Genomic DNA, 16,182 nt, shown 5'->3' on the forward strand with positions numbered 1-16,182 from the left:
TTCTGTGAGCCTGCATTCTTACATGCAGGACAAAAATTTAATTTTCCATGATTTAATACTGCAGTGCTATGGAGTATGTAATTAAAAGAGGATTTGATTAATATCCCTTTGTAGTATGCAAAGAAAACACTTCACTGGGTTCTGGCTGTAAGACTAGATTTGCAATCTTGTGATTAGAGTTAACCCAGAGTGGGGAGAAGCAGAGAAAATCAATGAACAGCTACCAACCCCAGTGCAATTATAGACACATTCAGTAAATATTAGGTGAAAATTTACTATATGCAAGATACTTGAAGGGGTACAAGAATAAACTCTGCCCTCAAAAGACTTCCCATCTGAAGGGGAGATAAGATATATAGGTTAAGCTATAAGAGATGATGTAGGAAGGGTTTGGAGGAGAAGCCATGAGGCTGATGGAGAAGCAGGCCAGTGCGCCATGGAGGAGGTGCAACAGGCAGGAGGGAGGAGGAGTGAACTTGGAGACAGGAATCAAGAAACCTCGGAGGGTCCAAGCCAGAAGGCTTTTAGGGACTGGCTGGTCCAGGGACAGCAAATGTATGCAAGGTGCTCTCTCTTCCCATTTGCCACTCCCTTCCCACTCCCATGGCAGACACGACAAATCCAAAATGGCACCACTTCCTGCTGAGCAGGACCCAGTCTCAAGATTCCCCCAGCACAGAACTCTAGGAATATGCTCTCAAGGTTTCAACAGTCAGATCTAGCCAAACCCCGCATGAGTCAAGTGAGAAAACTGAAGACCAGGGAGGAAAAATAAATTCCGGAGTAATTTTTAGTTAGTGGAAAAGCCAAGTCTTCACTTCCTCCATCTGCCATTTTTTCAAAAGCACACGTGGAAGATGCCATGGAAGCCCAGCTGGGAAGTAGGCACAAGGGAGGAGAGGGGGAGAAGGAGCACCACAGGGAGGCAGGACTTGGAGAGGATGTCAGCTGACAAGGCTGCTAGTGGGAGCCAGGGGCTGAAGGCTGGGTCCAGGCCAAGTCTCTGCAAGTCATTCTCCAACTGCAAAACCCTTCAGGTACATGCCTTCCCCCAATCTAGAACAGAGCACTGAAGCCCTTTTCCACAGAGGCAGAGAGAGATACTGGGGTTGGGGAAGGGAGAAGTCTGCAAAATATCCAGAGAACCACCTTTTAGGCAAAGGTCACCCATTTGCTTATAAAATGGCGGGAGCAGGAGGGAGGCACACACAGGGTAGGGGCAGGGAGAAGCCACAGAAGTTGACATAAGGATAAAGTGCTTTTAAGAGAAAGGCCACGGATTCCCATATGGAATGGAAGAGACAGGCCAGGGAGGGAGACCAGTGGCACAAACTATAGCTTTGAAAAACCACCGATAATTCGGTGAATTGGACATTCAGAGAACTCACCAATCAGCCAAGTGATTTTCAGAGAATTGGTTCAGACATCTTAATCTTGCCCTATTCCCCAAGGCCAGAGAGTCAGAAGTCTGAGGCAGCAAACAGCTGCAGGAAGAAGCCAAAGGGAGCATCTCCCGTTTGGGTTTGTGGCCAGGTTCCCTGCTTCAGTGAACCCATCAGACAATTTTTACTTCTTATTACACTAGACATGTCTGGACCTCATGGGGGCCAAATGTTCCCTGAGCCATGAAGAACTCAGTCAGGGAGAACGTGGGCTCACAATGGGGGAGCCAGAAGGGCAGGCAGGCACCAAGGAGGGGGGCAGGGGCAGGTAAGGTGCCAGGCGAGAGGGATGTGAAATCAGAGGGAGCCCGGGGCACCCCAAATGCAAACAAGTGACCCTATGAACCAAGAAGTCCTAACTTAGGCGGGATGTCCCCCCAGGGCAGGATGGCTTCAACATTAATGGAGTCCTTTTACACAGAGATCCTTATTTTCTGTTTCCCAGGTAACAAATCCCCCAAAGAATTCTTACCACGGAAGTTGGGGTGATAAGAGCCGTGGTGCCCAAGATGCCATTTGCCTGCAGGAAAACAAGAGAGAGACTTTCAGAGGAGTCCCTGTGGGGGCTCCCAGGCCCTCTAGGCAGCTGATCACACACTCAGTCCTCCATCAGCCTTGCCCTTAATGAAGGACAAGTAAAGAGAAGCTGTGATGTGGTGTGCAAACCTAGCCTTGCTCTCTGAGACCGAAAGGGAGTCCACAGGGAGACAGAAAGCAAGCAAGGATGACTCAGGACCCACACAGGAAAGCCTGCAGTGAAAGGGGAAGACAGGCCATTCCTGGAGGCCCAGAGAAGCCAGCACGCTAACCTTCGGCCCTGCAACAAGGGTTCAGTGCCCACAGCAACCCCACCTAGCCCACTGCACCCTCCGTTCTGCCCTCCTGGGCCGGGTGGCCCAGGGTGCAGTCGCAGGCCCCCGACAGTCTCCAAGATGCCCAGTTCCTGCCCCATCTCCTCATCTTCCTCTCTGGCCAACATCAGCAGCCTTCAGAGGCTGAGCAAGAGACCGCCTCCCCACTAGAGTTCAAGGCCAGAAAACAAGGAAACTCCGACACCGGTTGCTCCTCGCTCTATCAAAGTGTTCCGTTGGGGGTAATAATTGGGCAATGGGTGGTGAGAGCTCTGCCAATGGTGGAACTCTCTGACCTGCTAATTCCGCTCTAAGGAGTAAAGACCCCAGGGAATCACCCACAAGGCAAGGGAGCAAGGAAAAGAATGTGGCACAAAGATCTGAAGTGGCAGCACTAGGCAACACAGAGGAGAGAAATCCACAGGCAACCCCAAGAGCACAACTAAGTAAATTATTTTATGTGGCCTCAATAAAACACTTCCACACTCTCTTTTAAAGATGGATGCATGTAGTAAAAATAAACACTCGGTGACCGTAGGTGAAGAGTATATGGTGTCTATTATTTCCTCTTGCAGCTGCTCCAAAGGTTTGAAAAAATATGTAATAAAAAGTTGAGGGAAACGGATTAAGCGTTATGAGGAATGTTTGGATTATGCATTACACGGAAATAGAAGATTCTATTGAAATTTTAAAATTATAACAACTATAATAAATGTGTAAAATTATATTACCTGCAAATATAAAATAACATGAAGGGGAAAAAGGAGGAGCAAGTGGTATGCACGCAACTGGGTGGAAACACATTAACGTGGATCAAGACCGGCAGGAAGCTGTGAGTGGTGTACGTGGACTTGATGCTCCTGCAGGATTTTGATTTTTCCTATAAGCGTGCTTATAGGAAATTCAGAATCTCAGCAAGTGGATGTGTAAACACCCTCACCGGGACACGCCAAAGGTGCAACGAACGAGTAGTGAGGGGGGAGGGGAGCAGCTAAGCACTTCATCTGCAATCAATTGCCTCCTTGGAGTTTTAAGGCGTGAAGAGGGAGGGAAGAGCAGATCAAATCCAGCTCAAGAAGAACCCAGCCCCCTGCTGCAGCAGGAAGTTTTAGAGTCAGAGAGCCAAACCCTTCCTGGCTGTGAGCATTACATGGATGACTGTAATGGGGCTAGTAATGCCACTCAGCCCATAGTGGGAGTGTCGCAATAATTAATACCTCAGGGTATGGAGACAAAGGGATTGAAAAGGAGAGAAAGCTTGGGCCTTAATTGGTACTTCCCCCTACCAACTAGGGCTTGCCCTCCTGGGACAATGAATGCCACACTTCAGTTTGACCTAGTGTAGAAGTATGTCAGGAGGCAGAGGGAAGATCCAAGATGGCGCCGTGAGTAGTCCTCTTTGTCTCTCGCCCTTCGAGTCTACAATTATTTGGACACTTATCGCTTGACAAAGGATATCCAGACAGCATCTCAGGACGTCTGAGACACCCACGCGACTATACATCGGAAGGCGGACGGACTTTCCTCCGGGAGGATGTGGAAATAGGTGAAAACTCTCCGACCCCGACGGGCAGCCTAGTACCCGCAAGCGGCTTTCTTCCAACGGACGCCCCCAGAGGATCCACACACATCTAGGGCAGGAGCGAGAACACAACAGAGGAGCGACGGTGGAAACAGGTGACCAGAACCCTACTTAAACCCCCCGCAATTACTCCTAAACGCAGAGGGAAACTTTGGAGTTGCACACCTGAGCCCGCGGGGAGAGTCTCTCCCCGCCATTGGCGGGGAGACCCAGCCTGGTGCTCGGGGCTCCCGGAGGGTCCCAGAGAGAGACACGGAGGGCACGGAGGTCTCCCAGCTGCCGTTGCCCGCCCCGTGGGACTAGGGATTGCCGGAGATCTCGGAGAGGACCGGGGCGGGGGAACTTTCAAAGGCCGGTCCGGCGACCCGGTGGGGAAGCGCCGGAGCTCCGCCAGGCAGCAGACAAAACTCTCTGTCTGCCGGTAGCAGAGGGGCCACGCTGAGCACTCAGGGCTCCCGGGAGAGGCCCGGAGAGAAGCCCAGAGGGCGGGGCGACCCCCAGCTGCCGTTGCCCGCCCTGTGGGACTAGGGATTGCCGGAGATCTCGGAGAGGACCGGGGCGGGGGAACTTTCAAAGGCCGGTCCGGCGACCCGGTGGGGAAGCGCCGGAGCTCCGCCAGGCAGCAGACAAAACTCTCTGTCTGCCATTAGCAGAGGGGCCACGCCCAGCCTTCAGGGCTCCCGGCAGAGGCCCGGAGAGAAGCCCAGAAGCGGGGCGACCCCCAGCTGCCGTTGCCCGCCCGGTGAGGCTAGGGATTGCCGGAGATCTCGGAGAGGACTGGGGCTGGAGAGAGTTCCAGAGACCCAGCTTAGTAGCCTAGGGGGAAACCCTACAGGCTCACAGAAGCCTTAGGGAAAGCCTCTGCACAGCACCAGTAGAAGGCACCCAGCCGCCAGCCACAAGGCTGGAAGACCCCAGGGCAAAAGCAGCATAGCTAGGTGTACTAACCACAGACTGTAGAAGATGCCAATAGCTCTCCTGCGACCCATAGAGGACAAGTGAGATTTGGTGGGTGCCGACAGCAACGGAGCGACAAATATAAGTGATCCCACCCCTGGCCGCTGGAAAAGCCCATAACACCGTTGCAGACCCCAAGGAGAGAGCGCATCTAGGTGGGCAACAACAGTAGGCACCTGCAGCCTGAAGCCCCCCGTGACGGCCCCCACGGCAGAAGAGGGAATCCAAAGGGCCACTGTGGCTACGAAGAGGGGCCCAGGCCCAGTTAGCAACTACGGACAGGGTTCCTGGTTGGTGAAGTATAAACAGCTGCTCCCCCCACCGCAGCAGCTGAAACAAGTGAAAGGAGCAACTAAACTCTATCTCCATGCGGAGGCACAAATCAACATCATCAAGCAATATGAAAAAATACATTAAATCTCCAGAACAGAAAGAAAGTAACAAATACACAGAAAACAATCCCAAAGAAAATGAGATATATAACCTAAATGATGATGACTTCAAAACAGCCATCATTAAAATACTCACTGAGTTAAGAGAGAATTCTGACCGACAACTCAACGAGTTCAGGAGCTATGTCACAAAAGAGTTTGATACGATAAAGAAGAACCAAACAGAAATATTGGAAATGAAGAACACAATAGAGGAGATTAAGAAAAATCTAGATGCTCTGAACAGTAGGGCCGATAATATGGAGGAAAGAATTAGCAATTTGGAAGATGGCAATATAGAATTGTTGCAGGCAGAGGAGGAGAGAGAAGCAAGACTTAAAAGAAATGAAGAAACTCTCCGAGAATTATCAGACACAATTAGGAGATGCAACGTAAGGATTATAGGTATACCAGAGGGAGAAGAGAAGGAGAAAGGGGCAGAAAACCTATTCAAAGAAGTAATGGCTGAGAACTTCCCAAATCTGGTGAGGGAGATGGATCTTCAGGTGACAGAAGCCAATAGATCTCCAAACTTTATCAATGCAAGAAGACCAACTCCACGGCATATAGTAGTGAAGCTAGCAAAAGTCAACGACAAGGAGAAAATATTAAGGACAGCCAGGCAAAAGAAACTAACCTACAAAGGAACCCCCATCAGGCTATCAGCAGATTTCTCAGCAGAAACTTTACAGGCTAGAAGAGAGTGGAATGATATATTCAAAAATCTGAAGGACAAAAACCTACAGCCGAGAATTCTCTACCCAGCGAAAATATCCTTCAAATACGATGGAGAAATAAAAACTTTCCCAGATAAACAAAAATTAAGGGAGTTCATTGTCACAAAACCTCCTCTTCAGGAAATCCTCAGGAAAACCCTCATTCCTGAAAAATCCAAAAAAGGAAAGGGGCTACAAAACCAAGAGCAGAGGAGATAAGTAGAAGGACAACAACAGAGAGTAGCAGCTCTACATCAGAACAGATTAAACCATGGGACGAGAAACAAAGGAAACTGAAGAAAACCGGAAAACAAGACACAAAATGGTAGTGGTAGGCCCCCACGTCTCAATAATCACTCTAAATGTAAATGGATTGAACTCCCCAATCAAAAGACACAGAGTGGCAGGATGGATCAAAGAACAAGATCCAACAATATGCTGCCTCCAGGAAACACACCTCAGCCCCAAAGACAAACACAGACTCAGAGTGAAGGGATGGAGAACAATACTCCAAGCTAATAATGAACAAAAGAAAGCAGGTGTCGCTATACTAATATCAGACAAGGTAGATTTCAAAGCAAAACAGATAAAGAAAGACAAAGAGGGACAGTATATAATGATAAAAGGGACTCTCCACCAAGAAGACATAACACTTATAAATATATACGCACCCAACACAGGAGCACCAAAATTTGTAAAGCAACTCTTAATAGAACTAAAAGAAGACATCAACAACAATACAATAATAGTAGGGGACCTCAACACACCATTAACACCAATGGACAGAACATCCAGACAGAAAATCAACAAGGAAATAACAGAATTAAATGAAAAATTAGACCAGATGGACTTAATAGATATATATAGAACACTTCATCCAAAAACAGCAGGTTACACATTCTTCTCAAGTGCACATGGAACATTCTCAAGGATTGACCATATTTTGGGAACCAAAGGAAACATCAATAAATACAAGAGAGTTGAAATAATATCAAGCATCTTTTCTGATCATAACGCTATTAAACTAGAAATCAACTACAAGAAAAAAGCAGAGAAAGGTGCAAAAATGTGGAGACTAAACAACACGCTTCTCAACAAACAATGGATCATTGAAGAAATTAAAGAAGAAATCAAATATTATCTGGAGACAAATGAAAATGAGAACACGACATACCAAATCATTTGGGATGCAGCAAAAGCAGTCCTAAGAGGGAAATTCATCGCAATACAGGCTCACCTCACTAAACAAGAAAAAGCTCACGTAAGCAACCTCAAACGACACCTAACAGAACTAGAAAAAGAAGAACAAACAAGGCCCAGAGTCAGTAGAAGGAGGGAAATAATAAAAATAAGAGCAGAAATAAACGATATTGAAACAAAAAAAGACAATAGAAAGGATCAATGAAACAAAGAGTTGGTTCTTCAAAAGAATTAACAAAATTGACAAACCCCTAGCCAGACTCACCAAGAAAAGAAGAGAGAAATCGCAAATTAATAAAATCAGGAATGACAGAGGAGAAATCACAACAGATACCAATGAAATACAAGAGATCATAAGAGAATACTATGAAAAACTATATGCCAACAAATTGAACAACCTGGAAGAAATGGACAAATTCCTAGACTCCTACAATCTCCCCAAACTGAATCAGGAAGAAATGGAGAATCTGAATAGACCAATCACAAGTAAGGAAATAGAAACGGTAATCAAAATCCTCCCCAAAAACAAGAGTCCAGGACCAGACGGCTTCTCTGGAGAATTCTACCAAACATTCAAAGAAGACTTAATACCTATTCTCCTCAAACTGTTCCAGAAAATTGAGAAAGATGGAGAACTCCCTAACACATTCTATGAAGCCAACATCACTCTGATCCCCAAACCTGACAAGGACAACACAAAGAAGGAGAACTACAGGCCGATATCACTGATGAACATAGATGCAAAAATCCTCAACAAAATTTTGGCAAACCGATTACAGCAATACATCAAAAAGATTATACACCATGATCAAGTGGGATTTATACCAGGGACACAGGGATGGTTCAACATCCGCAAGTCAATCAACGTGATACACTACATCAACAAAATGAAAAACAAAAACCACATGATCATCTCAATAGATGCAGAGAAAGCATTCGACAAGATCCAACACCCATTTATGATAAAAACCCTCAGTAAAATGGGTATAGAAGGAAAGTACCTCAACATAATAAAGGCCATATATGATAGACCCACAGCCAACATCATACTCAATGGACAAAAGCTGAAAGCCATCCCTCTGAGGACAGGAACAAGACAAGGGTGCCCACTGTCACCACTCCTATTCAACATAGTTCTGGAAGTGCTGGCCAGAGCAATTCGGCAGGAAAAAGAAATAAAAGGAATCCAAATAGGTAACGAAGAAGTAAAACTCTCGTTGTTTGCAGACGACATGATCTTATACATAGAAAACCCCAAAGAATCCACAGAAAAACTATTAGAAATAATCAACAACTACAGCAAAGTAGCAGGGTATAAAATTAACGTGCATAAATCAGTAGCATTTCTATACACTAACAATAAACTAACAGAAAAAGAACTCAAGAACTCTATCCCATTCACAATCGCAACGAAAAGAATAAAATACCTTGGGATAAACTTAACCAAGGAAGTGAAGGATCTATACAATGAAAACTACAAGACTTTCTTGAAAGAAATAGGCGATGACATAAAGAGATGGAAAAACATTCCTTGCACATGGATTGGAAGAATAAACATAGTTAAAATGTCCATACTACCTAAAGCAATATACAGATTCAATGCTATCCCAATCAGAATCCCAAGAACATTCTTCACAGAAATTGAACAAACAATCCTAAAATTCATATGGGGCAACAAAAGACCGCGAATTGCTAAAGCAATCCTGAGCAAGAAAAACAAAGCCGGCGGAATCACAATCCCCGATTTCAAAACATACTACAAAGCTACAGTGATCAAAACAGCATGGTACTGGTACAAAAACAGGTCCACAGATCAATGGAACAGAATTGAAAGCCCAGAGATAAAACCACACATCTATGGACAGCTAATCTTCGACAAAGGAGCAGAGGGCCTACAATGGAGAAAAGAAAGTCTCTTCAACAAATGGTGCTGGGAAAACTGGACAGCCACATGCAAAAGATTGAAAATTGACCATTCTTTTTCACCACACACCAAAATAAACTCAAAATGGATCAAAGACCTAAAGATTAGGCCTGAGACAATAAGTCTTTTGGAAGAGAATATAGGCAGTACACTCTTTGACATTAGTTTCAAAAGAATTTTTTCGGACACTGTAACTCCTCAGTTGAGGGAAACAATAGAAAGAATAAACAAATGGGACTTCATCAGACTAAAGAGCTTCTTCAAGGCAAGGGAAAACAGGATTGAAACAAAAAAACAGCTCACTAATTGGGAAAAAATATTTACAAGCCACTTATCTGACAAAGGGTTAATCTCCATAATATACAAAGAACTCACACTGCTTAACAACAAAAAAACAAACAACCCGATCAAAAAATGGGCAGAGGACATGAACAGACATTTCTCAAAAGAAGATATGAATATGGCCAATAGACACATGAAAAGATGTTCATCATCGCTAATCATCAGGGAAATGCAAATCAAAACTACACTAAGATATCACCTTACCCCCGTTAGATTGGCAAAAACATCCAAAACCAAGAACGACAAATGTTGGAGAGGTTGTGGAGAAAGAGGAACCCTCATACACTGTTGGTGGGAATGCAAACTGGTACAGCCACTATGGAAAACAGTATGGAGATTTCTCAAAAAGTTAAAAATAGAAATACCCTATGACCCAGCCATCCCATTACTGGGTATCTATCCTAAGAACCTGATATCAGATATCTCAAGAGTCCGTTGCACCCCTATGTTCATCGCAGCATTATTTACAATAGCCAAGACGTGGAACCAGCCTACATGCCCAGAAACTGATGATTGGATAAAGAAGATGTGGTATATATACACAATGGAATACTACTCAGCCATAAAAAAAGATGAAATTGGCCCATTCACAACAATGTGGATGGACCTCGAGGGCATTATGTTAAGCGAAATAAGTCAGTCAGAGAAAGACGAACTCTATATGACTCCACTCATAGGTGGAAATTAGTATATTGAGAAGGAGATCTGATCGGTGGTTACCAGGGAAAAGGGGGGGTGGGGGGAGGGTACGGAGGGGGAAGTGGTGTACCCACAACATGACTAACAAAAATGTACAACTGAAATCTCACAAGGTTGTAATCTATCATAACATTAATAAAAAAAAAAAAAAAAAAAAAGAAGTATGTCAGGATCCTTGATCCAGAGGAGGAGGCAGGGCCAACATCACAAATGCCAGCCTCCTAGAGGCTAAGACGGGCTCTCCAGGCGCCATCCAATTTGTCAGCACACCCTCCCTTGCCACTTCATGAATGGTGGAGGGAGACAGGAATCCCACTGGACTCAGCTCTTGGAGAGTCAGAATAACAAGCACAGGCAGCCTAAGGATGCTGCGGGGACTGCTGGGTTGTCTCGGCCTCTGGAGGGGCGACAGGTGGTGCAGCAAAGCATAAAAGCCCGTCCAGGTCTGGCCTCCACCCGCTCCAGGCTAGGCAACAGTGAATGAGTCTCTTCGCCGTCTGAAATTGTTTTCTCACCTAGACAATGGGGGAAATCGTAATCTCAGAAGGCATCACCAGACCCTGATGCAAATAAACTCAGCCCAGTGTCTGGCACCAAATAAATGCAGAGCAAGAGGTCCCTACAAAAATTTAAAAGGAAAGGAAGCTGTTGGACAGTGTGGCAGACACTGCTGTTTGCCTACCCTACACCCATGTCCCCACTTATCTGGCTAATAGAACCTTGGTTTTGTTCAGGGAGTCAAGGACCCGTGCCCAAGTCCAAGTCAACCATAATACGGACCCCAGTTTCCCAGCCTTCCTTGCAGTGAGGGGTGGCCATGTGACCCAGCTCCACCAATAAGATTTAAGTGCATTTCTGCTGGGGGGAGGGGAAGTGTCTGAGAAAAGATTTCTTTCCTGGTAAAAGTGAACAGATAAGGTTGGCACTGCCTCTCCTCTCTTTTTCCTTCCTTGAGCCAATTTATAGTGAATGGTACTGAAACTGCTACACTGCAATCTACAGGTAATAAGCACGAGGACAGAAGCCAGCATAGTAAGATCAGCAGAGCAGAAAGAGAGAACAAGCCAATGACAGCAGTCACTTACCTCTAAGCTTGTTATGATGGGAGGAAAATATCTCCACGTACGATTTAGTCCACTGTTAGGTCTTTTCAATTGCTTATCACTGAAAGCATTCCTAACGTATACAGCAAGAAGTAAATGAGAAAGCAGACATAGCAGAAGAGGGGGCAGCTCGTTGAGGCTACACAAACATGAAGCAGCCATCACAGTAAATGCAGCGGGGGAGATGGAGCTCTGGGCTGTGGGGCTCCAGTGTTACCTATCATCGCAGTGACATAGCCAGCCTGCTTCAGCACCTCCGCCAAGGTGGTCTCATTGAGTGGAAGGCCCCCCACAGAGGTGACTGCGAAGTTGTGCGTGACTCCATGGCGAAGGCCCAGCCGGCCGGTGAGCAGGGAGGCCCGGGATGGTGAGCAGGTGGAGGCAGCGGCGTGGAAATCCACAAACCTGCGGCAAAGGAAAGTGATCAGGGTCCCTCCAACCACGGGAAGCCAAACGGAAAGAAAATTCAATTCCCACCCAGTCCCTGGGATTCCAGCACTGGAAAAAAATCTCAAAGTTCACCCAGTCACAGGACAGGTAAGGTAAGAGGAAATGCCACTAATCCATGGGCACACTGCTAATTCAAACTGATTTAATCCAACACATTTAGTTGATCCTCTTTATCTGAAGATTTCATGTTTTGAATTCACTTACTCACTATAATTTATTTGTAGTCCCCAAATCAATACTCGTAGCTCTTAAGTGGTCGTTCAGGGACTCAGGCAGACCCTCCAAGGAGTTGCCCTCCGTGCACGATCCCAGCTGAAGTCGAACAAGGCGACCTCTGTTTCAGCTCTCACACTGTAAGCAAGTGTCTTCCTTTTCAGTCTATTTAGTGCCATAGTTTTTGCATTTTTTGCTCTTTCTGTTGGGGATTTCGCTGTTTAAAATGCCCGCCAAGCATAGTGCTGAAGGGCTGGCTAGTGTTCCCAAGTTCAAGAAGGCTGTGAGGTGCCTTACAGAGAAAATACACGCGTTAGAGAAGCTTCGCTCGGGAATGAGTCCCAGTGCTGTTGGCCGTGAGTTCAATGTTAATGAATCAGAAGTATATTTTAAAGAGCATGTCTTTAAACAGACACACACATGAAACAAGGTTCTGGACTGATCCATTGAGGAAAATGATGCGACCAGAGGCTCTCAGGAGCCTAACCCTGTATTTCCCCTAGAAGCAGTGGCTCCATGTTCCCTAATTCAGTGTTATCGTGACTTTGTAGAACATGATGACCGCCAATAACAAGAACTGACTGTACCTATCACGCATTACCGTACGTTCAGCCTTTTTTCGCACACTATGGGGAAATAGAAATGGAGTCTAGTAATTTTCCTACCCTCAAGGAACATTATTAAACCTAATGTCACTAATAATGGGACAATCTTATCTAGTGTGTCTCCTGGTGGGATGCAATATGAAGTTCGTAACATCAAGGACTCTTGCGAAAAACATTTAACCTGAATCTAATCAGACCTCTGGACCTAATTTCCAGGTTACAGGAAATATAGCTAATAGAAGAACAAATTAAATGACACCATGCGGAAATAATTTAACAAACCAGGATCCAGACATTCTACAAGACAACTGCTCTGGCTCTTCAAAAAGTCAATATCTGAGGGAAAAATGGGGTGGAGGGGGATATCCTACATTGAAGGAAACTAAAGAAACAACCCAATATAATGCATGATCCTTGATTGGATCCCAGTTCAAACACACTAACACCACATTTGGGGGGTTAATTAAGGAAATTTAATACAGACTAGATATATAAGATGATAGTAAGGGGTTATTTTTCATTTTTTTGATTATGGCCACATGAAAGAATATTTTTATCCTTTTTTTCTTCCAGTTTTATTTAGATATAATTGACATCTAACATTGTATATAAGGTGTATAACATAGTGATTTGCTATATGTGTATGTTGGGAAATGATCACCACAATAAGTTTAGTTAACATCCATCACCTCACATAGTTACAAAATTTTTTCTTATAAGGAGAACTTTTCAGATCTACTCTCTTAGCAACTTTCACAGATGCAGTACAATGTTCTTAACTACAGTCACCAAGCTGTACATTACAGCCCCAGACTTAGTCATCTTATAACTGGAAGTTTGTGCCTTTTGACCATCTTTACCCATTTTGCCCACTCTCCCACCCACCCACCATCTTTGGCAACCACAAATCTATTCTCTGTTTCTGTTTTTTTTTTTTTTTTAGATTCCACATATAAGTGAGATCATACGGTGTTAGTCTTTCTCTGTCTGATTTATTTCACCAAGTGCAGTGTGCTCAAGGTCCAACCATGGTGTCACCAATGGGAAGATTTAATTCTTTTTTTATGGCTGAATAATGTTCCATGATATATAGTGTATATTACATTTTTATTACATTAATAATATATTTTATTATATTAAAAATGTATTTTACTACATTAAGAATATTTTTATTCTTAAGAGATGCATGCTATAGTATTTATAATAAAAGGTCATGATGTCTGCACCCTTCAAATGATTCAGGAAGAAAGATTATAGATAGAGAAAATATAAGCAAAAATGTCAAAATGTTAATGGTTGAGTATATGCATGTTTATTTGACTAGACTTTTAATTTTCCTTTATGTTTGAGGTTTTTTGTTTTTTTTTTTGAGGAAGATTAGCCCTGAGCTAACATCCGCCGCCAATCCTCCTCTTTTTTCTGAGGAAGACTGGCCCTCAGCTAACATCTGTGCCCATTTTCCTCTACTTTATAGGTGGGATGCCTGCCATAGCGTGGCTTGATAAGCAGTGCGTAGGTCTGCTCCCGGGATCCAAACCGGTAAACCCAGGCCACCAAAGCAGAGTGAGCGAACTTAAACTGCTATGCCATCGAGCCGGCCCTTATGTTTGAGATTTTTAATATTGAAAAGGTTAAGAAGGATGGTAGTCTGGAGTTTGGAATGAGCAGGGCAGTGGCCAGGGGCCGTGCTGGAGGAGAGGCAGGGGTGGCTTAAGATAGAGAAAGGCATCTCGAAACCGTATGTGTCCAGGCTGCCCAGGAGTCCAGCAGGCAAGCTCAGCCACCACCCCGGGCAGAGGGAAACCTGATGTCCAGGAGGATAAGGGACTGGCCCACAGCCACAGGGTCAGCCGGGGAGAACAGTCGCCATGCCTCTCTCTTCCCTGTATAATCTGTCCTCCCACACAGCCAGGGGGGCTCTCAAGTGTTCCTCTGACCACTCTTATCACCCTAAAATGACTGCCCTGAGTACTCTGAAACCCTGCTCCCCCACGGCCCACCTTTTGGGCCCCTCGCGCCCTCCCCAGCTCATGCGGCCGGCACTGGGTTCCTCTTTCAGTTCCACACCCATGCCAAGTTCCTTCCCAGCCAGGCCTCTGCACCGGCCAGGCCTCTGCCGGGCACGCCCGCCATCATCTTTACATGGGCTTTCCTCACCCCTCAGGTCTCCCCGCATGGAGGCCCCCTCTGTCCTCCTCTAATCAGGGTACGTATTTGGTAGCACGGATGCCAGCCTGAATTACCTTCTTTATTTTTGAGTTCATCCATTCCGGGTCTTCCTCCCTCCACCAGAACACAAGGAGGGCTCGCCTGTGCTGTCCACGGCTGACCTCGGGCTCCCACACCAGGGCTCTATAAATAGAGTCGGGAGCAGAGGGGAGGGAAGTGGCAGGGGGTGGGGAGAGGAGTCTTCCTCCCAGCCACTTCATCTGAAAACGTAACCAAACCCCAAAATAACCGTCACTGGGGCAGTGTGACGAAGCAGGGACGGCAGCAGCGGTTTCCTTGAGCTCATTCACCAAGAGCAGCATCTTTTCAATGGTTTTAAAGATAACATGCTAATGTGGAAGTTGCATGCATAAGTGTCATGATGTGGAGTGTCACGAAGAGATGTGACATCAGGGGTCCAGTGTGAAAGCAAGGGGAGAAGGTCGCGGAGGGCAGGTTGTGTTTGAACACTCCCTTCCCACCCTCTGCAGAGCCTGCCACCACCACATCTCACGCTGGTCACCACCTGCCGTACAGCCTCAGGCCTCAGCCATAACCCCAGATGCGGACGGTGGCGGCTCCCAGAGCCCACTGACAGCACCTCTGAACTGGGCCCAGCAATGTCCCCAGACAGCCTGGCCATGGCAGTGCTGGCTCAAGGGCTAAGACCAGTCGAGGGACATGTCCTTGTTGTCTGTGCCCTCACAGAGGCCAGCCCAGAAGAGGAAAATGGGGAAACATACGCAGATCCCTGTTTCTCTGTGCAAGCAACTCTGGCCAAAGCGCAGGGCCGAGGGCACGGAACGCTATTCGAAAGGGCCTCTAGCGGCAAGTCACTTACACAGCCTCTCTCTGGCCACCAGGACTGCCTGCAAACTAAGGTCCCAGGAGTTTCTAATGCTCTCAGACCCTCGGAGACAGCGAGCAGGGCCCAGAGCCTCTGCCCTTCACTATGACTTTGGGGGTGGCCCTGGAGGACAATGAGGTCTGCAAAGTGACACAGAGGATTCCTTTCTTTTCTTGCTTCTTTCCTCTTTTTTCTTTTTCTTTCTTTTTCTTTTTTTTTTTTTAAGATTTCTCTCAATCCTAGAGATCATCAGGAAAAAATATTTTAAAACCTTACAGACTAATTACCATATGACCCAGCCACTCCAGAATGCTTGATCTCATGGGGGTCTGCCTGAAGACAGGAGCCTTGAGGTCTCTTGAGCAAGCATTGCCATGCTTCCAGAATTCACACTTCCGGAAAAAGAGTCTCCACCGAGCTTCCTCATCTCCCGTATCCTCAGCCCACGTCCGCTGGTTCCCGGGGTCCACTCCACAGAATCTGCCCATTCAGAGAGCTCTCTTCCTCCAGAAACCTTGCTCCTTTGCCCTCCAAGAGTCCTGTCTTCATCCTTCTGCCTCCTGACGGCTCCTCTTCTACCTCCATTGTGGGCTCATCTCCTTCGTCCACCTC

General features: G+C 46.0%; 1 protein-coding gene across 8 annotated transcripts in view; it reads right to left on the minus strand.

Annotated features, from left to right (window-relative positions):
- Positions 1–16,182, minus strand: part of ARSG (arylsulfatase G) — a 116,150-nt gene that overhangs the window by 43,349 nt on the left and 56,619 nt on the right. For 5 of the 8 annotated variants that reach the window (XM_023652157.2, XM_070226997.1, XM_070226994.1 and 2 more), the window contains 2 exons: positions 11,465–11,652; positions 1,915–1,962 (listed from right to left, as the gene is read on the minus strand). In XM_023652157.2, the coding sequence (XP_023507925.1) occupies positions 1,915–1,962; positions 11,465–11,652 (236 nt within the window). The remainder of the gene's footprint in view (positions 1–1,914; positions 1,963–11,464; positions 11,653–16,182) is intronic. The other 3 variants (XM_070226992.1, XM_070226995.1, XM_070226996.1) reach the window with 1 other exon arrangement.

Source organism: Equus caballus, chromosome 11, assembly GCF_041296265.1.
Source record: "Equus caballus isolate H_3958 breed thoroughbred chromosome 11, TB-T2T, whole genome shotgun sequence".
NCBI lineage: Eukaryota > Metazoa > Chordata > Mammalia > Perissodactyla > Equidae > Equus > Equus caballus.